Raw genomic sequence first — 23322 nt, 5'->3', positions numbered from 1 at the left:
AAGCTAACAATGCTGATGATGAAATGAAATTAATTTTATTTCTTGCTCCAAGCCGAAAGTTCCAGTTCAAGCCCCCAAAGTCTACACTTAGAATGAACAGACCCTTATGACGGATGTTTTAACTCAATACAATGAGGAGTTCTATAAAACAAATCTATTCTGGCTTTCTGAAGTCCTCCCAGTGCCTGGATTAATCTTTGAACCCTCATTAATTCCCTTACACCTAGTCACCAATACAACAAAAACCTTCTCTAGACAGTTTGTAACATTCAGTTGAGTTTCTGGGATAGCTTCTATTTCTCTAAATCTATGAACCTACTATCAAGCAATGGTGTATGGCGTGTTGGTTCGTGGGCCATCTTCTCCATTTCTTCTCTCTCTCTACTCTGGGTGATCTCATCAGTCCCCTTGGTTCAACTATTATCTTTGTGCAGATGATTCACAGATCATCACTGTCTTGTTGGCTCCAACATCATATCATAAATTGCCCAGAGATATTCTAGACTCGACACTTTCAAAAAACTTTCATGTATACTCTAGACTGCCCCCACCCAAAACTGCCTCTCACTGTTAATTTCCCTACATCTATTCATGATCTCACCACCCTTCTACAGTCACCCTGGTTCACATCCTTGCCTCTTCCTCCCCTGACCTGTCAATTCTCCCTCAACACCATTTCCTGCACCTGGCCCATGGTCCCTCAGTCTCTAGCTGCACTCCTGGCTCCTTACCCTGATGTACCTCTACTACAAATACTGCCTCACCAGGACTATTCCAACAGCCTCCTAACTGGTCTCCCTAACTCCATTCTCTCCTCTCCACACAGCTACCACAGAGTATTTATTTTTTTGTTTGTTTAAATATTTATTTAGTTTTAGTTTTCTACATTCACTTTTATAACACTGAGTTTTAAATTTTCTCCCCTTCCCCAAGACCACGTACAATCTGATATAGGCCATACATGTACAATCACATTAAACATATTTCCACATTAGTCATGTTGTAAAGAAAAATCAGAACCAAAGGGGAAAACCATGAGAAAGAAAAAAAACAAAGAAAAAAAAAGAGAGAGCAAATAGTCTGCTTCCATCTGCTTTCAGACTCCATAGTTCTTTCTCTGGGTGTGGATAGCATTTTCCATCACGAGTCTTCTGGAATTGTCCTTGCACTGCTGAGAAGAGCTATTCTATCAATGTGGCTCTGTTACTATGTACAATGTTTTTCCTGGTTCTGCTTCCTTCACTCAGCACCAATTCATACAAGTCTTTCCAGATTTTTCTGAAGTCCGCCTGCTCATCATTTCTTATGGAACAATGATAGTATTCCATTACACTCATATACCACAACTTGTTCAGCCATTCCCCAGCTGATGGGCATCCTCTCAGTTTCCAATTCCTGGCCACCACAAAAAGAGCTGCTATAAATATTTTTGTACATGTGGGTCCTTTTCCCATTTGTATGATCTTTTTGGGATACAGACCTAGAAGTGGTACTGCTAGATCAAAGGGTCACTGGTATTTCTAAAACACAGGTTTTTCTTATTAGTTCTGTCTCCAGCCTGCTTTTGCAGACTTAATAAATATTACTCTCCCCTTCACTTACCTGATGCTTCAGTCAGACTGGCTTATTTGCTGATTCCTACAGACAATACGACATTCTCCTTCTCCACGCCTTTATACTAGCTATACTCCTTGCCCGAAAAATGAACTACCCTGCTCACTCCCCCCCTAACTTGTGGAATTCCTACTGTCCTCAAGGCTCAGTTCAGGGGTCACCTCCTACAAGAGGCCTAGTCTCATCTTCTCAGAGGCTAGTGCCTTAACCCAGAAACGACTTCATATTTTGCCTTTACTTATCTGTGGTTTATGGTTTTTCCCTCCAGCAGACAGCCAGCTCCTTGGGGACAGAAATGTGTTTTTCTTCTTTTTATCCCCAGGGCCTGTTGTTTAACAAATGTTTGTTGCACTGAAAATAGACCAAAGTGTTTGTCCCAGAACGCTGGTGTATGTAACCCAAAGTCAAGTCACTTTATCACTTCAGTCTTTAGTTTCCACATTTGTAAAATATGGAGAACACTAATTACAATTATCTACACAAATACGAGCAATTTTTATCCCTAATTCTCATTCTCTTTCAATTCAATAGACATTTATTAAGTGCCTACTTAAGTAGGCAGAAAGTGTGGTTTAATCACCAGCCCTGGAGTCCAGAAGACTTAGCTGCAGTCTGGCCTTCCACACATAAGAGCAGAAAGTATAGACCAGGTCCTTGTTCTGCGTGTGGAGTTTCAGATCCAGTGTAGTGATACCACACACACACACACACACACACACACACAACAATAATACAACAAAACACAGAAGGTACATGGGAGCACTCTAGGGAACAAAGAGGAGAGAGCGCAGAGCCTGGAGTCAGGAAGAGCTGAGCTGAATGCAGCTTCAGACACTTTCTGCCTGTGTGAACCTGGGCACAAGTCCCTTCATCTCTGTCTGACTCAGTGACATCATCTGTAAAATGGAGGGGTGTTGTGAGGCTCATATAAAAGAATGCTGTAAGGTGCTTGGCAATCCTTAGATTGCATAATTACTACTACTACTACTACCACTATCACCACTACCACTGCTGCTCTACTACTACTACACTACCACCACCACTACCACTACTACAATTACTATTACTACTACTACTTGAGCAGGGTTAGCTAAGTGGCACAGTGAGTGGATAGAGCTCCGGGCCTGGAGTCAGGAAGAGCTAAGTTCAGATCTGGCCTGAGACATTTACTAGCTGTTGTGACCTTGGGTAAGTCACATCACCCACTCTGCCTCAGTTTCCTCTACTGTAAAAGGAGCTAGAGAAGGAAATGGCAAATCACTTCAGGATCTTTGCCAAGAAAATCCCAAATGGGGTCACAAAGACAACTGAAAAACAATTGAACAATAAAAATCACTTAAAACAACTCAACAATAAAAATTACTTACGGTCCATAATAGGAAAGGTTATTTCTCACTTGGGAATTAGGACTTTTATAGAATAACAGAATTTCAAAGTTTAAAGAAACTCCAGGAACCATTTAGTCCAATGCATACTTGAACAAGATTACTTTTAAGACATATCTGACAAGGAGTGATCCAGTATCTGCTCAAAGATCTCCATTTGCAGGGGAGCTCTGGACACAAGGTCAGCCTCACTACCCTTTGGTTTAGCTTTTATTAATTTGTTATTACATGAAGCCTAAAATGACTTCTTTGCAACAACTCCTTTGCTTCTTATTCTACCCTCGCTAATCAACCTTTATAACCTTCCCAACAGTCCTTCATGGATGAGGTATTCCAGCTGAACCCTGAAGGACTAACCAAACTGGAGGGAAGGGAAAGGGAGGATTCAAGTTGTAGGTCACCCAAAGGTCAACCGGGAGGGAAGCAAACAGTCAGTGTGAGTCAGCATGGACATCTTTACAGATGAGAAGGTGAACAGGAAAACACTGAAGCACAAAAGAATGAAAAGAAAGATGTTTGGACTAGAAATAACAGTGGGCCAGTCAGAGAGAGAAGGGGAAAGAAGTACCAGGCACTATGCTAAGTGCTTTTTACAAATGTTATCTCAGTTGAGGAAGAACAAAGGATGACCACTGAGGGGGGCAGCCAACATGCTCCAAAAGTCTCCCTGTCAACTTGAGATAGAAAAAAACCTTCAAGGCAAGCTGGGCAGACCCCAAGGAAGATGTGTTTTGTGAAAACAGGGGCAAGCCAAACTTCTCACCTGGGGAAAATGTCTAACAAGAGTTACAACTGGCCCACTTGTTGAATCAAAATAATGCCATTTCTAGCAAAAGGGCTTATTGCAAAGGAATCCCTACTCCCTGGAAAGAAAAAGAAAGCTTTATTTCCAATAAGATCGGGGGTGAAACAAGGATGTCCATTATCACCACTGTTATTCAATATTATGTACTGGAAACGTTAGCTTTAGCAATAAAAGAAAAAGAAGTTGAAGGCATTAGAATAGGCAAAGAAGAAACCAAGCTATCACTCTTTGCAGATGACATGATGATATACTTAAGAGAATCCTAGAGAATCAAGTAAAAAACTACTTGAAATAATAAACAACTTTAGCAAAGTTGCAGGCTATAAAATAAACCTACATAAATCATCAGCATTTCTATATATTACCAACAAAGCCCAACAGCAAGAGATAGAAAGAGAAATCCCATTTAAACTTACTGTAGACATTATAAAATATTTAGGAGTCTACCTCCCAAAACAAACCCAGCAACTCTATGAACACAATTACAAAACACTTTTCACACAAATAAAATCAGATCTAAATAATTGGAAAAACATCAGTTGCTCATGGGTAGGCCAAGCTAATGTAATAAAAATGACAATCCTACCTAAGCTAATTTACTTATTCAGTGCCATACCAATCAAACTACCAAAAAATTATTTTACAGAGTTAGAAAAAATAATAACAAGATTCATTTGGAAAAACAAAAGGTCCAGAATGTCAAAGGAACTAATGAAAAGAAATGCAGAGGAAGATGGTCTAGCAATTCCAGATCTTAAATTGTATTACAAAACAGCAATCATCAAAACTGCTTGGTACTGGCTAAGAAATAGGGAGGTGGATCAGTGGAATAGGTTAAAAATGCAAGACACAGTAGTCAATGACTATAGTAATCTATTATTTGATAAACCCAAAGACCCCAGCTTCTGGGATAAGAACCCACTCTGAAAAAAACTGCTGGGAAAACTGGAAAAGAGTGTGGCAGAAACTAGGCATAGACCTAAATCTCATACCATATACCAAAATAAAGTCAAAATGGGTTCATGACTTAGATACAAAGGCTGATGCCATGAGTAAACTGGGAGAACAAGGAATAGTTTACCTATCAGATCTATGGAGAACAGAAGAATTCCTGACCAAACAGGAGATAAAGAAAACATTATGAAAAGCAAAATGGATAATTTTGATTACATCAAACTGAAAAGTTTTTGCACAAACAAAGCCAATGCAACTAAGATTAGAAGGAAGGTACAAAACTGGGAAAGAATTTTTACAACCAGTCTCTCTGATAAAGGCCTCATTTCTAAAATGTATAGAGAATTGAGACAAATTTATAAGAACACAAGCCATTCCCCAACTGATAAATGGTCAAAGGATATGAACAGGCAGTTCTCAGATGAAGAAATTAAAGCCATCTATAGTCATATGAAAAAATGCTCTAAATCATTATTGATTAGAGAAATGCAAATCAAAACAACTCTGAGGTACCACATCACACCTATCAGATTGGCCAACATGACAAAACAGGAAAATGATAAATGTTGAAGAAGATGTGGGAAAACTGGAACACTAATACATTGTTAATGGAGTTGTGAAATGATCCAACCATTTTGGAGAACACTTTCGAACTATGCCCAAAGGGCTATAAAAATGTGCATACCCTTTGATCCAGCAATAGCACTTCTAGGGCTATATCCCAAAGAGATCAAACAAATGGGAAAAGGACCACATGTACAAAAATATTCATAGCAGCTCTTTTTGTGGTGGCAAAGAATTGGAAATTGAGAGGATGCCCATCAATTGGGGAATGGCTGAGCAAGTTGTGGTATATGAATGTAATGGAACACTATTGTGCTATAAGACATGATGAGCAGGTGGACTTCAGAAAAACCTGGAAAGATTTATATGTTCTGATGCTGAGTGAAGTGAGCAGAACCAAGAGGACTTTGTACACAATAACAGCCGCGTTATGCAATGACTAAGAAGGTTAAACTGAGCCCTTCTCAGCATTACAAGGATCTAAGACATCTCCAGAGGCCTCAGGATGGAAAATGCTGTCCACATCCAAAGAAAGAACTATGGAAGTCGAATCGCTATCACCTATTTTTACCTTCTGTTGAGTTTTGTTTCATCTTTCTGATGGTTCCTCCTATTGGTTTTAATTTTTACTTACAACTTCACTAATGTGAAAATATGTTTAATAGGAATGTAAATGTAAAGCCTATGTCAGATTGTGCGCCGTCTTGGGGAGGGTGGGGGGGAGGAAGGAGGAGAAAAATTTTCAACTCAAAAGCATATGGAAGTGATTGTTGATAAATCAAAACAAATTAATAAAATTTAAAAAAAAAAAAGAAAAAGAAAGCTTTGATTTATTGACCTCTGAAAGCCCAGAAAATATCACCCCAGGAAAAACCCTGGAACAGCTGAACCAGCAGAAAAACAGGGTGCAACAGTCTTGTAGCTCAGGAAGCTTGGGGGATTAACAGGAAAGGCCCCTCTTGTTCTGGGGGAGGGGAAGCGGAAGGTGGCCAGAAGGAGCCTCTCAGCAAGCCAGCAGAAATCCCCACCTTCAGCATACTAGGGGGAGATCCTGAACCCCAGGGATTTGGAGCAGGCAAGCACCCACACCAGGACCCCTGAGTGCCTCAGTACAGGCAGGGGAACCTGTAGACACCAGCTCCGGAAACCACAACACTCAATGGTGTTCTCCAGCAGCCAAGTCTCCCGGTGCCTCAGCAAAACTCTGGGAGCTTTACCAAGAGGTAAAGCTCCAGGCTGAAAGACATCTGCCAGTGAAACATCCCTGGGCAAGGCTTGAGTGATCAGGAGTCAAAGAAAGGAGCACAAGGTCCAGGTGGACAGGTGTCCCCCAGGGGCCAGACTCCCCACTTTTACCCCTAGAACTCCAGTGTTGCTGATTCCAGCCCAACACCAGGTAAGCTGCCAGAACCCTACAGCCTCCAACTGCCAACATCAGAGGCCCCAGCACACAAAGCCAGTGACTAAGACCTAGGCTCCCAGCACAAGAAGCTTGGGTCGGTGCCCTCTGCTCACCAGCAGGAGAGCTCAATCTCTTTAAAGGCCAGGGAATAAAGAAACACCATGAGTAAAAAGAAACAGACAATGACCATAGATTCTTATTATGAGGACAGGGAGGATCAAGGCAGAAATTTAGAAGGGGACAACACTGTCAACATACCCACATTTGAAACCTCAAAAGGGAATATGAATTGGTCTCAAGCCCAAAAAGCCTTCTTGGAAGAGCTCAAGAAGGATTTTAAAAGTCAAATAAGAGAGGTAGAAGATAAACTGAGAAAAGAAATGAGAGGTATGCAAGAGAGAGTCAACAGCTCAGAAAAGGAAGGACAAAAATTAACTGTAGAAAACAAGTCCTTAAAAAATACAATTGGCCAAATGGAAAAAAGTACACTGAAGAAAACAACTCCCTAAAAAGCAGAATTGGCCAAATGGAAAAGGAGGCACAAAAACTCACTGAGGAGAACTCCTTAAGAAGTAAAATGGGCCAAACAGAAAAGGAGGTACGAAATCTATAGAAAACAATTCATTAAAAATTAGAACTGGAGGGGCAGCTAGGTGGCACAGTGGATAGAGCTTTGGCCTTGGAGTCGAGAGGACCCGAGTTCAAATCCTGCCTCAGACACTTGACACTTAAGCTGTGTGACCTTGGGCAAGTCACTTAAGCCCAACTGCCTCACCCCCCCCCCCAAAAATTTTAGAATCGGGCAAGTGGAAGCTAATGACTCTATGACAGAGCAAGAATTAGTCAAACAGAAACAAAAGAATGAAAAAATACATGAAAATGTAAACTACCTCACTGGTAAAACTGATCTGGAAAATAGATCCAGGAGAGACAATTTAAAAATTATTGGTCTACTTGAAAAACATGATGAAAAAAAAGAGCCTGGACAGCATCTTTCAGGAAATCATCAAGGAAAACTGCCCTGAGAGCCTAGAACCAGAGGGTAAAATAGTCATTGAGGGGCAGCTAGGTGGCACAGTGGATAGAGCACTGTCCCTGAAGTCAGGAGGACCTGAGTTCAAATCCGGCCTCACAACAAACACTTGACACTAGCTGTGTGACCCTGGGCAAGTCACTTAACCCCAATTGCCTAAAAAAAAAAAAACACACCCCCATTGTCTCCTGAAAGAGATGCCAAATTGAAAACACCAAGGAATATTGTAGCCAAATTCCAAAATTACCAGGTCAAAGAGAAAATACTGTAAGCAGCCCGAAAGAAAACAATTTAAATATCGTGAAACCACAGTCAGGATTATGCACGACCTTGCAGCTTCTACATTAAAAGATCAGAGGAATACAACATTCCTTAAGGCAAAGGAGCTTGGATTACAACCAAGGATCAGCTACTCAGAGAAACTGAGCATCATCTTTCAGGGGAGGAGATGGATATTCAAAGTAGGGGACTCCCAAACCTTCCTGATGAAAAGACCAGAGCTCAACAGAAAATCTGATCTTCAAATACAAGACTCAAAAGAGGCATAAAAAGGTAAACAGGACAGAAAAAACAATAACATGTTATTAATAAGGGCAAACTGTTTACATCCCTACAAGGGAAGATGACACTTGTAACTCTTGAGAACTGTGTTATTATGCCACTTAAAAGGGGTATACATAGAAGGGGTTCGGTATAAGGTGACTTTGATATAAAGATAAAAAAAATCTAATTAAGTGGGTAAAGTAGATCTAATTAAGTGGTTTAAGTGAATCTAATTAAGGAATTATACTGGGACAAAAAGGAAAGGAGGAGGCAGATAAGGGTAAATTACATCACGTGAAAAGGCACAAAAACCTATTACAGTAGAGGGAAAGACGGGAGGGAGATGAGCATTGTTTGAACCTTACTCTCATCAGATTTGGTTCAAAGAGGGAATAACATAATCAGCTAGGTACAGAAATCTAACTTACCCTATAGGAAGTAGGAAGGGAGAAAAGGAAAAGAAAAGGGAGGGGGTGAACAGAAGAGAGGGAAGAAGTAGTAAGGATAAAGGAGAAGAAAAGGGAAGGGGCTAATAGAAGGGAGGGTAGAATGAGGGAGGCAGTGGTCAAAAGCAAAACACTAGTGAGGAGGGAAATGGAGAAAGGAGAGAGAAAAGCATAAAGGGGAGGAGGGGGGAACAGGATGGAGAGAAAGACACAGATAGTAATCATAACTGTGAATGTGAATGGGATGAACTCTCCCATAAAATGGAAGCAATAGCAGAGTGGATTAAAAACCATATGCTGTTTACAAGAAACACATCTGAAGCAGAGGGATACACACAGAGTAAAGGCAAAAGGCCAGAGCAGAATATATTATGCTTCAGCTAAAGTTAAAAAAAGCAGGGGTAGCAATCCTGATCTCAGACAAACCAAAAGCAAAAAATAAATCTAATTAAAAGAGATAAGGAAGGAAACTACATCCTACTAACGGTACCATGGACAATGAAGTAATATCATTACTAAACCTATATGCACCAAGTGGTACAGCATCCAAAATTTCTAGAGGAGAAGTTAAAGAACTTATGGGAAGAAACAGATAACAAAACTATACTAGTGGGGGACCTCAACCTCCCCCTCTCAGAACTAGATAAATCTAACCACAAAATAAATAAGAAAGAAGTTAAGGAAATGAATAGAATTTTAGAAGAGTTAGATATGGTTGACCTCTGGAGAAAACTGAATGGGGAGAAAAAGGAATACCTTTTTCTTGGTGCTACATGGCACCTACACAAAAAATGACCATGTACTAGGGCATAAAAACCTCACAATCCAATGCAGAAAGGCAGAAATATTAAATACATCCTTTTTAGATCATGATGCAATAAAAATTACATGTAATAAAGGGCCATGGAAAGACAGACTAAAAATTAATTGGAAACTAAATAACTTAATCCTAAAAAATGAGTGGGTCAAACAACAAATCACAGAAACAATAACTTCATCCAAGAGAATGACAAAAATGAGACAACATACCAAAACTTATGGGATGCAGCAAAAAAATAGGTATCTCTAAATGCTTACATGAATAAAATAGAGAAAGAAGAGATTAAGAATTGGGCATGCAACTAAAAAAGCTAGAAAAAGAACAAATTGAAAATCCCCAATTAAAATATCAAAATTAGAAATTCTGCAAACCAAAGGAGAGATTAATAAAATGGAAATCAAGAAAACTATTGAACTCATACATAAAACCAAGAGCTGGTTTTATGGGGAAAAAAACCACAATAAAATAGATAAACTTTTTGTTAATTTGATTTAAAAAAATAAAGAAGAAAACCAAATTACCGGCATCAAAAATGAAAAGGGTGAATTCACCACCAATGAAGAGGAAATCAAAACAATAATTAGGAGCTATTTTGCCCAACTGTATGCCAATAAATTTGACAATCTTAGTGAAATGAATGAATATTTACAAAAATATAAATTGCCCAGATTAACAGAAGAGGAAATAAAATACGTAAATAACCCCATATCAGAAAAAGAAATTGAACAAGCCACCAAATGTACTCTCTAAGAAAAAATTTCCAGGACCAGATGGATTTATGAGTGAATTCTATCAAACATTTAAAGAACAAGTAATTCCAATACTATATAAACTATTTGGGAAAATAAGTGAAGAAAGACTCCTACCAAATTCTTTTTATGATACAAATATGGTTTCTGATACCTAAACCGGGAAGAGCCAAAACAGAGAAAGAAAACCATAGACCAATTTCCCTAATGAATATAGAGGGGAAAATTCTAAATAAAATATTAGCAAAGAGATTACAGCAACTTATCAGGAAGATAATACACTATCCCCAGGAAGGATTTATACCAGGAATGCAGGGCTGGTTCAATATCAGGAAAACTATCAGCATTATCGACCATATCACAACAATACTAACAGAAATCATATGATCATCTCAACAGATGCAGAAAAAGCTTTTGACAAAATACAACATCTATTCCTGTTAAGAACACTAGAGAGCATAGGAATAAATGGAGTCTTCCTTAAAACGATAGGTAGTATCTATCTAAAACCATCAGCAAACATTATATGTAACAGGGATAAGCTAGAAGCATTTCCAGTAAGATGGGGGGTGAAACAAGGATGTCCATTATCACCAAATGTTATTCAGTATTGTACAGAAATGTTAGCTTTAGCAAGAAGAGAAGAAAAAGACATTGAAGGCATTAGAATAGGCAAAGAAGAAACAAAGCTACCACTCTTTGCAGATGATATGATGATACACTTAGAGAATCCTAGAGAATCAAGAAAAAAATTACTTGAAATAATAAACAAATTCACCAAAGTTGCAGGATATAAAATAAACCCACATAAGTCATCGGCATTTCTATATATTACTAACAAAGCCCAACAGCAAGAGATAGAAAGAGAAATTCCATTTAAAGTTATACTAGACATTATAAAATATTTGGGAGTCTACCTACCAAAACAAACCCAGGAACTATATGAACACAATTAGAAAACACTTTTCACACAAATAAAGTCAGATCTAAATAACTGGAAAAATATCAGTTGCACATGGGTAGGATGAGCCAATATAATAAAAACGACAATTCACCTAAAAGAAAAAAAAGAAGAAAGCTTCCTAGAGTTCGAGATTTTACTTGTGGTTTTTGAAAGGAAGTGAACTTCTTATTTCTAGAGGATTATTCAGGTTAACAACATTACCTATTAGAACTGATTTTCTGAACGAGATGTGAATCCATTGTGTTGGCTGGCATAATACTGGAAGAGCACAGAACTACAGAAGAAACCCAGGTCAAAGTGGAAATCATGCCATAGGAGGCGACAGGGACCTCTGAGCTTGGAAGGCATAGGGAGCAAAGGAAAAGCTATCCAACAAACATATGAAGGACTGTCAGGTGAACTAGGGATTGTGAGTCTTGTTTTGCTGAAGCCTCAGCCGGTAGAAATTAAAAATGCAAGAGGCAAGGTGTTGGCCTGACATCAGGAAAATCTTCCTACAGGACTTGTTTAAAAAGTTGAACAAATGTGCTTGATGGGTAGGTACTAGGATTCACCATTGCTGGGGGTCTTCCAGGCTGGATGACCACTTGGTAGGGCACTGCAGTGTGGGCTCCAGTTCAGGTCCTAGGGTGGACTAGTAGACCTACCTACGTGGGAAGAAGCAGCTTGGTGCATGGAAAGGAGGCTGGATTTGGGTGGCCTCAAATCCTTCTTCTGCTACTTACTAGTTGCTGTATAACCTTGGACAAGTAAGTTACTTTCCCTGTTCGGGTCTCAGTTTCCTCAACTGTAAAAGGGGATAATAATAAAACGCACTTCACAAAGTTGGGGATAATAATGCCAACTACCTCACAAAGTTATGAGGAGGATCCAATGAGATAACATATGTAGTTTAAAGGAGTCGGTTGGACTAGAAAAATAACCGCCCCTGGAAGATCTAATGTTCTAATCGCGATACTAGCCCTTAAATAGCGCTGGAAAGCACTTGCCAGATGTTTACTTCACATGATCCCAAAGCAGAATCTCGAACAGGGGAGGGGGGCCTCCAACTTTGAAATAGCACTTTGAAGGGCTTGTCAGGTGTTCTCTCACGTGGTCCCTCAACGGGACCTCTAAAGGGGGAGGGCAGCTGCAAACTTTGGGACTCGGTAATTTCGGGAACCAGAAGGAGGGATCGCTTCAAGGGTGGCTCCCCAGGTCAGTGTGACCTCAGCGGCCCCTTGCCCAGCGAAATGGGGAAAGCAGCGCTCGCCTCGCCTACCCCCGACACAGAGCACGGGCTTCAGCTACTCCACCAGCACTCGGGAAGCGCCCGTCCCCTCGGAGAGAAGAAGACGCAGAAGCGGCGGCCCCCCGAGGGGCCGGAAGCACTTGGGGATCCGTTGCGGGCGGACAGGAGGCGGGTCCCCTCCCCCTTTCTCACAGGTCCCGGGCCCCAGACATCCCCTCCCCCAGCACTGACCGGCACGTGACCTGCTTGGTGCTCATGATGGAGGGCGAGTGAGTGACTGAAGGACAGACGGCTGGATAGAGAGGCAGCCGCTGGCGTACCCACGCTGCCGCTGCCGCCGCCGCCGCCTCCGCTCCCGAGCGTTTGGCTTCTTCCGCCCGGGGCGCCGCTGCTCTGCCCGGTTTCTGCGCCCCGCCCCGCGGAGCCGCTACGTCACCGGGCCCTCCACTCCGTTCCGCCCCGCCCTCCTGGGCCTCACCTTTGTAGTGCCGGCCGGAAACTCCGGCGCCGTCACAATTGGTTCCGCCTCCTGGGCAGAGCCCGTCCCCGGATGCCGCGCCTGCGCACAGCTTGGCTCCTCCACGTTCGCCCAGGCTCGCCTGGTCCCGCCTCCTGGTGCCCTGCTGCAGCTTCGACCTTGCTCTGGACGTCGCGGTCCCTGCCCCTCGGCCCCAGCTGTCCCCAGCCCTGCCCCGGCCATCCGTCCAGACCCTGCTCTACTTCTGCTGTCCCATCTTACTTTCCTCAGCCCTCTTGAGCTCCTGCCACACCGCCTCTTTCTCCGGCTCCACGATCCCCTGGGGCGTCTGCTTGGCCCCCCATTTGCAGCTCTGCCCCGGCACCCTCATTCCTCTGTTGCCACCTGGCTGCGCTCAGACAGCTCCCCCTGATCCCTGTGGCTCTCCCCAGACGAAGGCCTCTCCACCACCCTGTTTGCCCCACTGGAAAGGCCCCCATGGGGAGATGGTTTCGTCACGTCTGACCCCTTGTCCTCGGTGTTCCTCCCAGAGTCCCTGTCCCGACTGTCCTCCTTCAGCTTCCTCGCCCTAACCTGATGCCTCATCTTCAGCATCTTCCAACCTTCCCTGTCTGCGACCGGGACATAATTGCCTCTTCTTAGCCCCGGGTCCCTCTCCAGCCATTCATCCTCGTCCCAAACGTCATTTGGCATCCTCCTCATTCTTTCCCAGTTGTCTCTTTCCCCGTACTGTCTGTCCAGATAACTCTTGCAGGGCTTCCAGGATTGGGTACTCTGGCTCAAGTCACAGATCCAGCTGCCCCCTTCCAGCTCCCACACCCTGCCCAATTTGTTCCTCCGAAGCTGTGTCACTTTACCCAGCCTTTCTGAATTGTTACTGTCACTATAACCTTTCCCGTCCAAATTGTCCCTCTTTAGCATTCTCCCCGTGTCCCAGTTGTCCTCGGGGCTCCTGTTACTTTCCCAGTTATCCTTCCTCAGATACCTCCCCTTGTCCCAATTTTCCCTCCCAAGCCCTCTCTCCTTTTCCAAAGTCTCTCTCCCCATTCTTGTACCTTTACCCAAAATGTCATTCCTTTTCTGTCTTACCTTTTTCAGATCCTTCCTTAGTCCTGTCACCCCATCCCAACCTTCCCTTGATAGGTACCTCCTCCTGTCTGAATTATTCCTCTTCAGTCTCTTCCCCCTGTCCCAAGGGTCCTTCCTTAGCCCTGTTACCCCATCCCAACTCCCCCTTGACAGGTACCTCCTCCTGTCTAAATTATCCCTCTTCGGTCTCCTCCCCCTGTCCCAAGAGTCCTTCCTTAGCCCTGTCACCCCATCCCAACTCCCCCTTGACAGGTACTTCCTCCTAGCTAAATTATCCCTCTTCAGTCTTCTCCCCCTGTCCCGAGGGTCCATCCTTAGCCCTGTTGCTTCATCCATTGTCTCCTTTGTCAGATACCTCCTCCTGTTTAAACTATTCCTCTTTGGTCTCCTTCTTCTGTCCCAACTGTCTTCTAATCCCCTCATTGTGTTGAAGTTGTCCCTCTTTAGCCTCCTACCTCTTTCCCAGTTATCCATGGGAAGCCTTCCCAAATCCCAGTTATCTTTCCTTAGTGTCTTCCTTCTATCCCAACTGTTCTTCCTCATCTTCCCATCCCAATTGTCTTTCCCCAGATACCCCTTCTTTTCCCAACTGTTTTTCCTCTTTCTTCTGTAATTGTCATAACTGCCTTTTGCTGCTCTTCCCCTGTCCCAACTGTCCCTTTTGAGCCTTCTTCTCTTGAGAGTGTCCCTACTCCATCCTCTGTCCTTGTCCCATTTTTCCTTTTTCAGTCTCCTCCCCCTTTCCTGAGTGTCCCTCCCCAGCCCAAAGTCCCTTTCTGAACCGTCCTTCCCTGAACACATCTGTCTTTTCCACATATTTCTCGACAGCACCTTCCTATCCAAAATGCGCCTCCCCAATTCCCTATCTCTATCCTGACTATCAGCCCTGAGTTCCCCGTTCATGTCCATGTGAGCTATACTACTCAACTGTCTCATTGCAATTTCCAAACTGTCCCTCCTCAGCCCATTTTTCCAGAAGAAAAAATCCTCCTTAAGCCCTTTATCTTTGCTCCACATATCCCCATCCAAATTATTTTTTAATAGCATCTTTCTTCCACCCTGATTTGCCGTAAGTGACCCTCTGTTCGTCTCCCAAAATGCCTTTTTGAGGCTCTCTTCATCCCAACTGACCCTTCCTGAGGTCCTTTTTCCCCAACTGTCTCTACTGGTACCATCCCAACTGTCCTTCTCGTTCCCATTCCACTTGGTATTTCTCATCCCTTCGTGTCCAGACTGTTCTTTCTCATTCCCTTGTCTCTATCCCAGGTATCCCCAACCCTCTCCTTCTGTCCAAACTATTCTTCCCCAGCCCCTTCTACCCTCCCAACTATCCCCCCCAGCCCCCTCCCTTTCCCAACTGTCCCCATTTATAAAATGAAGCGATTGGCCTGGATAATCTCTCAGGTTCCTTCTAGCTCTAGAATTCTGTGTTCCACGATCTCTACTCAGCTTACTTGAACCTAGGATGACAGCCTGGTGTAATGGAAAGCATTGGGTTTGGAGTCAAAGAACCTGGGTGCAAATCCTGATTCTGCCACCTGTGTCCTTGGATAAGTCATTTAACCCTTCATAGGCCTCAGTTTCCTCATCTGTAAAATGAAGGAGTTGAACTAGGTGACTACTAAGGTCTATTTTAGCTCAAAATCTATGAAACTATGAATCCTTTCTACCTACTCCCTTTCCCTGATCCCTTCCCTACCAAAAAAAAAAAAAAAGGCAGATGGTCAAAGGAAATGGAATGAAGAAGACTGGATTTGGAAAGTGGATAGAAAGCCACCCAATTATCCCCCATCTTCTCTTCTCTTTCCAAGTACCCCTTTCTTATCTCTTTCAAATCTTTCCTTAACCCTGTTACCCCATGCCTGCTCTCCCTTGCCAGGTACCTACACCTCTGCAAACTATCCTTCCTTCTACCTCTTCCCCCTTGTCCCTAGAGTCATTCTTTAGCCCTGTGACCCCATCCCAATACTATAAGATAATAGGAGGATAATTGGGTGCCTTTCCAGCCAGTTTCAAATCCAGTGCTTTTCATCCCATTTCTTCTCATTCTCTCTCTCTTTTTTTTTTTTTGGTAAGGCATTAGGGGAGTAGGTGAAAAGGGTTCATAGTCTCAGATTTATATCTAAAAGAGACCTCAGGAGTCACCTAGACTTCAAGTCTCTCATCATGCATATAAAGAAGAGGATGAGGGATAATTATATGGGCCACATCCCCAAAATATTTTATTCTTTCCAGCTCTCCCCATTCTTTCAAATCTATCTGTAACGCATGTAGCACTTAATTCCAATATTCTCATGTTCTTTACCTATTTTTACTTTTTTATCATGTGGTACAGGCCTGTAGGATCCAATTTTGGGGGGAATTGTGCATCCTGGAGCCTCCCTGGATGTTTCCAGGGGCTCCAGAGATGTGGTAAGTAACTTAGCACTTAGACTTGGGGGGGAAAACTTCCTGGCTGCTTTGGGCCATATGATGTCTTGGTACTTAAAGGACTCATCACAATGGTATGATCCAAGAAACTCCATGCCACCCCTTGACATTGACAGAGGGGCAGGATGACAGACTGGTTTAAAAGAGAGACAGCTTCTAGCTCCATTTCTTCCTTTGACTTTCCCTGTGGCATCCTGAAACTCTAAGACTTCTGTTGAGTGACAGAGCATCACATCATAGTTTCATCATCAACCACATCCATATGGTGGTCAGAGTAGGGAGACTTAAATAAGAATGGAATGGAATAAGCATTTATTAAGCACCTACTATGTTCCAGCTGCTTTATAAATATTATCTCATTGGGTCACTAATTTACTTTTCTGCTTTGTATTTCCTTTCCTGAGTACCATCTTCCTCAAAAGGGACATATTCAGTGGTTAAATAATTCTATTTTAGAAAAAAAAAATTGAACAAGCTGTCAGTGAGCTCCCTAAGAAAAAATCACCAGGACCAGATGGATTCACAAGTGAATTTTACCAAATATTTAAAGAACAATTAATTCCAATATTATATAAACTATTTGGAAAAATAGGCAAAGAAGTTCTACCAAATTCCTTTTATGACACAAATATGGTGCTGATATCCAAACCAGGAAGAACAAATACAGAAAAAAATTGTAGACCAATTTCCTAATGAATATGGATGCAAAAATTTTTAATAAAATACTAGCAAGGAGATTATGGCAACTTATCACAAAGATCATATACTGTGAGCATGTGGGATTTATATCAGGAATGCAGGGCCAGTTCAATATTAGGAAAAATAATAACAAAACTAACAAAAATCATATGATTATCTCCGTAGGTGCAGAAAAAACTTTTGATAAAATACAGTGCTCATTCCTATTAAAAACTCTAAAAAGCATAGGAATAAATGGAGCTTTCCTTAAATGATAAGTAGTATTTGTCTAAAACTAACAGCAAGTATCTGTAATGGGGAGAAGCCTTCCCAGTAAGATCTGGGGGGAAGCAAGGATGCTCATTATCACCACTATTATTCAATATGGTACTAGAAATGCTAGCTGTAGCAGTAAGAGAAGAAAAAGAAATCGAAGGAATTAGACTAGGCAATGAGGAAACAAAGCTATCACTCTTTAAAAATGATATGATGGTATACTTGGAGAATTCCAGAGAATCAACTAAAAAACTAGTTAAAATGATTATTAACTTTAGCAAAGTTGTAGGATATAAAATAAACCCATATAAATCACTAGCATTTCTGTATATTACCAACAAGGTCCTGCAGCAAGAGATAGAGAGATTCCATTTAAAGTAACTATAGACAACATAAAATCCTTAGGAGTCTAACTGCCAAGACAATCCCAGGAGCTATATGAACACAATTACAAAACACTTTTCACACAAATAAAGTCATATCTCAACAATTGGAAACATATTAATTGCTCATGGATAGGCCAACCCAATGTAACAAAAATGACAATTCTGCCTAAATTAATATACTTACTCAGTGCCATACCAATCAAAAATTATTTTATAGAAATGGAAAAAATAATAACAAAATTGACATGGAAGACCAGAAGGTCAAGAATTTCAAAGGAATTAATGGAAAAAAGATATGAAGGAAGATGGCCTAGCCATAGCAGATCTCAAAGCATATTACAAAGTGGCAATCATCCAAACAATCTAGCACTTGCTAAGAAATAGAGTGGTGGGCCCACAAAATAGATTAGGGCCGCGATACACAGTAGGAAAAAGACCATAGTTATCTTGTGTTTGGTAAATGTAAAGATCCAGACTTTTGAGAAAAGAAGTCACTATTTGACAAAAATTGGTGGCAAAACTGGAAGGCAGTTTGGCAGAAACTAAGTATAGACCAACACCTCACATTGTATAACAAGATAAAGTCAAAAGGGGTACATGATTTAGATATGAAGGATGATACCTGAAGCAAATTAGAAGAGCAAGGCATAGTTTACCTGTCAGATCTATGGAGAAGGGAAGAATTTATGACCAAACAAGGTAGAGAGCATTTATGGGATGTAAAATGGATAATTCTGATTCCATTAACTGAAAAGGTTTTGTGAAATAAAACCAAGGCAGCCAAGATGATAAGGAAAGCAGAAAACTGGGGGGAAATGTTTACAGCAAATTTCTCTGAAGAAGACCTCATCTCTCAAATGTACAGAGAACTGAGTCAGATTGATGAGAATCATCATCATCCCCTAACTGATAAATGGTCAAAGGATATGAACAGATGCTTTACAGAAGAAGCAATGAAAGCTATCTATGGTCATATGAAAAAAACTGTCCTCTTCTTTTTAGTCTGTAACACCCTTATATTAACCACTGTGCCCTGCCAAGGATCAGCTTTGGAATCACTCCCATCTTCTGTTGCCTTTGCTCCTACACATGTGCTACTGAATGAAAGGGGAGAAAATCATGTAACTGTTCTGATACTATAAATTTGTTACACAACCTGAACTGAGCTCTCATGGCTGCTGAGCAATCTTACTCTATCTCCTTTATCAATTCACTATCCCACTGTCCATAGTAACTCTTCCAAACCCCTTTTCATCCTTCCTGCACCCTCCCGTGGCTCCCTTCCCTTCCGCTTTACCTTATATTTTGCAAAAAAATTGAGGCCATTCAGCCTGAGTTCCATCTTTTCTCTCCTCCTCACCTCACATCACCCAGACCCTGTACTCCTTACCTTGACTAGCCCTTTCTTTTGTCCAAGTGATCCCATCCCATCCCATCTTCTCCAAGAGATTGTCCTTTCTGCCATCCCTACTCTCTCACTTATGCCCTGTCTCTTGGCTCCTTCCCATCCATGTCTCCCCCATTCTCAAAAAATTCTCAATTGATCTGTCTCTGCTAATTAACATCCTATTTCTCTTCTACCCTTTGTGTCCAAATTCCACGAAAAAGCCATCTACAAAAGGTGCCTCCACATTGTCTTCTCACACTCTTCCTAGCACCTTACAATCTGGCTTCCTATCTTATCATTCCACCAATATACTCTGTCCAAAGTTAGCTGAATCCAGTGACCTTTTCTTATCCTCATTCTCTTTGACCTCTCTGTGGCCTTTGACACTGTTGATCACTCTCTCCTCCTTGATCATAGTCTCTTCTTTCTAGGTTTTCAGGACACCCTCTCTCCTGGCCCTCCTCTTACCCATCTGACCGCTCCTCCCCTGTCTCCTTTGCTGGATCCCCCTCCAGATCACACCCTGTAACTGTAGGTGACCCACAGGGTTCTGACCTGGGCCCTCTTCTCTTCTCTCTCTATACTGCTTCACTTAGTGTTATCATCAGCTCCCATGGACTTAATTATCATCTCTATGCTGATGATTCTCTTTTTTTTTTTTAATTTAAATTTTAATTTTTTTAATGTTTTTTTCCATATGCTTTTGAGTTGAAAATTTTTCTCCCTTTTCCTCCCTCCCACCCTCCCCAAGACTGCGCACAATCTGACATAGGCTTTACATTTACATACCCATTAAACATATTTTCACATTAGTGAAGTTGTAAGTAAAAATTAAAACCAATAGGAGGAACCATCAGAAAGATGAAACAAAACTCAACAGAAGGTAAAAATAAGTGATAGCGATTAGACTTCCATAGTTCTTTCTTTGGATGTGGACAGCATTTTTTATCCCGAGGCCTCTGGAGATGTCTTAGATCCTCATAATGCTGAGAAGAGTTCAGTTTAACGTTCTTAGTCATTGTATAACATGGCTGTTATTGTGTACAAAGTCCTCTTGGTTCTGCTCACTTCACTCAGCATCAGACCATATGTCTTTCCAGGTTTTTCTGAAGTCATATGCTGATGATTCTCAAATCTACCTATCCTGCCCCAACCTCTCTGCTGACCTCCAGTCTTGCATCTCTTTTGCAACTGCCTTCCAGAAATCTGTAACTGGATGTCCAGTAGACATCTTAAATTCAGTATGTCCCAAACAGAACTCATCTTCTTTCCCCCTAAACCTCCCACTCATACCTTCCCTATTACAATGCAGGGCAACACCAGTGGCCTCAGACTCACAATCTAGGAGTCATCCTGGACTCCTCACTATCTCTTACCACCCCCCTTATCTGATCTATTGCAAAGCCTGCTGATTTCACCATTTCAACATCTCTCTCTTTTTTTTTTAGGCACTTGGGGTTAAGTGACTTGCGTAGGGTCACACAGCTAGTGTCAAGTGTTTGGTCTGAAGCTGGATTTGAACTCAGATCCTCCTGACTTCAGGGCCGACACTCTTATCCTCTGTGCTACCTAGCTTCCCCTTCAAAGTTTCTTGAATATATCCCCTTCTCTCCCCTGACATGGCTACTATTCTAGTGCAGGCCCTGAAGCCCTTGATGTGGGCACCTAGATTACTGCAGTAACTATTGATGCGCCTGCCTGCATTATTAAACCTCTGCCCATTCCAGTCTGTCCTCCATTCAGCCACCAAAGTGCTTTTCCTAAAACGTAGGTCTTATCATGTCACCAACCCCCTTACTCTGTAAACCCCAGTGGCTCCCTATTGCCTCCGGGGTCAAACACAAAATCCTCTGTGTTCAGAGTATATAACTCAGCCCCCTCTTACCTTTCCAGTCTTCTTACACTTTGCTCCTCTTGAAGTACTCCAGTGACAGTGGCCTCCTGGATGTTCTGTAAAGAAGACACTTCATCTCTCTGCTCCATTATTTTCGCTGGTTGCCTCCCTCCTCATCTCTGCCTACAGATCTGCCTGGCTTCCTTCAAGTCCCAACTAAAATCCCATCTTTTACTGGAAACCTTTCTCAACCACTCTTTTTTTTTGTTTGTTTTGTTTTGTTTTTGTTAGGCAATGGGGTTAAGTGACTTGCCCAGGGTCACACAGCTAGTAAGTGTTATGTATCTGAAGCCGCATTTGAACTCAGGTCCTCCTGAATCCAGGGCCAGTGCTCTATCTACTGCGCCACCTGGCTGCCCCCTCAACCACTCTTAATTCTGATGGCCTTCCCTCTGTTAATTATTTCCCATTTCTCCTGACTATAGCTTGCTTTGTCTATATTTGTTTGCCTGTTGTCCCCCATTTAACTGTGAGCTCCTTGAGGGCAGGGACTGTCTTTTGCCTCTTTTGTGTCCCCAGCCTTAGGCACAGTGCCTGGCACATAGTAGGCACTCAACCCATTTTTATTGATTTGATTGATAACATGTCAGCCCCCTGAATAGGGATGACCTAATTCTTTTATTCAGATCCCCAACCCTAGCCCAATGCCTGGTACATGGTAGCGTTGAGTTGTTTCAGTCATGTCCAACTCTCTGTGACCCCATTTGGGGTTTTCTTGGTAGAGATACTGGAGTGGTTTGCCATTTCCTTCTCCAGCTCATTTTACAGATGAGGAAACTGAGGCAAACAGGGTTAAGTGACTTGCCCAGGGTCACACAGCTGGTAAGTGTCTGAGGCCAGATTTGAACTCAAGTTTTCCTGATTGTGGCTGATGATGCTCTATCCACTTAGCTGCCCTAAGTCATGGCACATAGTAGGTGCTTAATAAATACTTGTGACGATTGCTCTATATTCATATAGCCTCCCAAAGGAGAGAACTAAAGGACCAAGATTCCAAGGTGACACATGAACCAGGGCTTGCAGTCCCAGTGGAGGAAGGGAAAGAAAGCTGCTCTTAAGGTAATCGCCTGAGGCCCTTTGACCTGTCCATTGTTCCATTGGGGTTAACTTTATTTATTTATTAATAATAATTAACTAATTTTCAGTTTTCAATATTCACTTCCATAAGATTTTGAGTTTTTAATTTTCTCCCCCTTCCTCGCCTTCCTCCTTCCCAAGATGGCATGCAATCTAACATAGGCTCTACTTATGCATCCATATTAAACATATTTTCACATTAGTCGTGATGTAAAGAAGCATTAGAACTAATGGGAGGAACCATGAGAGAGAAAAAACAAAACAACAAAAGAAAAGGAGAGCAAATAGTCTGCGTTCATCTGCATTCAGATTCCAATGTTCTTTCTCTGGCTGTGGATAGCATTTTCCATTGTGAGTCTTTTGGAGTTGTCTTAGATCCATGCATTGCTGAGAAGAGCTAAGTCTGTCAAAGTCAGTCATTTCACGGCGTGGCTGTTATTGTGTGCAGTGTTCTCCTGGTTCTGCTCATTTTACTCAGCATCAGTTCATGTAAGTCTTTCTAGGTTTTTCTGAAGTCTGCTGCTCATGATTTCTTATGGAACAATAGTATTCCATTACATTCATATACCACAACCTGCTCAGCCATTCCCCAATTGATGGGCATCCCCTCAACTTCTAATTCTTTGCCAATACAAAAGGCTGCTATAAATATTTTTGTGCGTGTGGGTCCTTTCCCCATTTTTACAATCCCTTTGTGATATGGACCTAGAAGTGATATTGCTGGATCCAAGGGTATTCATAGTTTTATAGCCCTTTGGGCATAGTTCCAAGTTGCTCTGTAGCATGGTTGGATCAGCTCCCAATTCCACATTGGAGATCACTTTAAAGAAACCCCTCCCCTGTGGTGTGGAGCAAGGGCCTGGCCTAGAGTGAAAGTCCTGCTTGAAAGAAAGAACTGGGAATAGAAGGACCCAGCCCACTTGAAAATGTGAACCTGTCTAGAAGAGCCAACTAGTTCTCACCAAGCTTCTACTTGATAGCCCACACAACAGCCATGTTTTTGTCCCTAGCATCTCCAGACTTTGTTGGTGAATTACATTGTAATAATTGTACCAAGTCCCAGTATATTACAAAGGCCCCTAAGTAAGATCCAGGACCACTCAAAAGAAATCAAGTA

General features: G+C 42.1%; 1 protein-coding gene across 6 annotated transcripts in view; it reads right to left on the bottom strand.

Moving 5' to 3' along the window:
- MKRN2 (makorin ring finger protein 2) overlaps positions 1-13115 on the bottom strand; it is a 31494-nt gene extending 18379 nt beyond the window's left edge. The window contains exon 1 of one of the 6 annotated variants that reach the window (XM_020981089.2): positions 12989-13115. Coding sequence is in view for 3 of the 6 variants with exons in the window: in XM_020981085.2 (XP_020836744.1) it covers positions 11481-11587 (107 nt within the window). In the remaining 3 variants the exon portion in view is untranslated. The other 5 variants (XM_020981090.2, XM_020981087.2, XM_020981088.2 and 2 more) reach the window with 5 other exon arrangements.
- Between the last annotated feature and the right edge of the window lie 10207 nt (positions 13116-23322).

The sequence above is a fragment of the Phascolarctos cinereus genome, unplaced genomic scaffold, assembly GCF_003287225.1.
Source record: "Phascolarctos cinereus isolate Bilbo 61053 unplaced genomic scaffold, phaCin_HiC Scaffold_4;HRSCAF=312, whole genome shotgun sequence".
Classification (NCBI taxonomy): Eukaryota; Metazoa; Chordata; class Mammalia; order Diprotodontia; family Phascolarctidae; genus Phascolarctos; species Phascolarctos cinereus.
The sequence above is the reverse complement of the archived record's forward strand: the minus strand, read 5'-3'. Positions and strand labels throughout refer to the sequence as shown.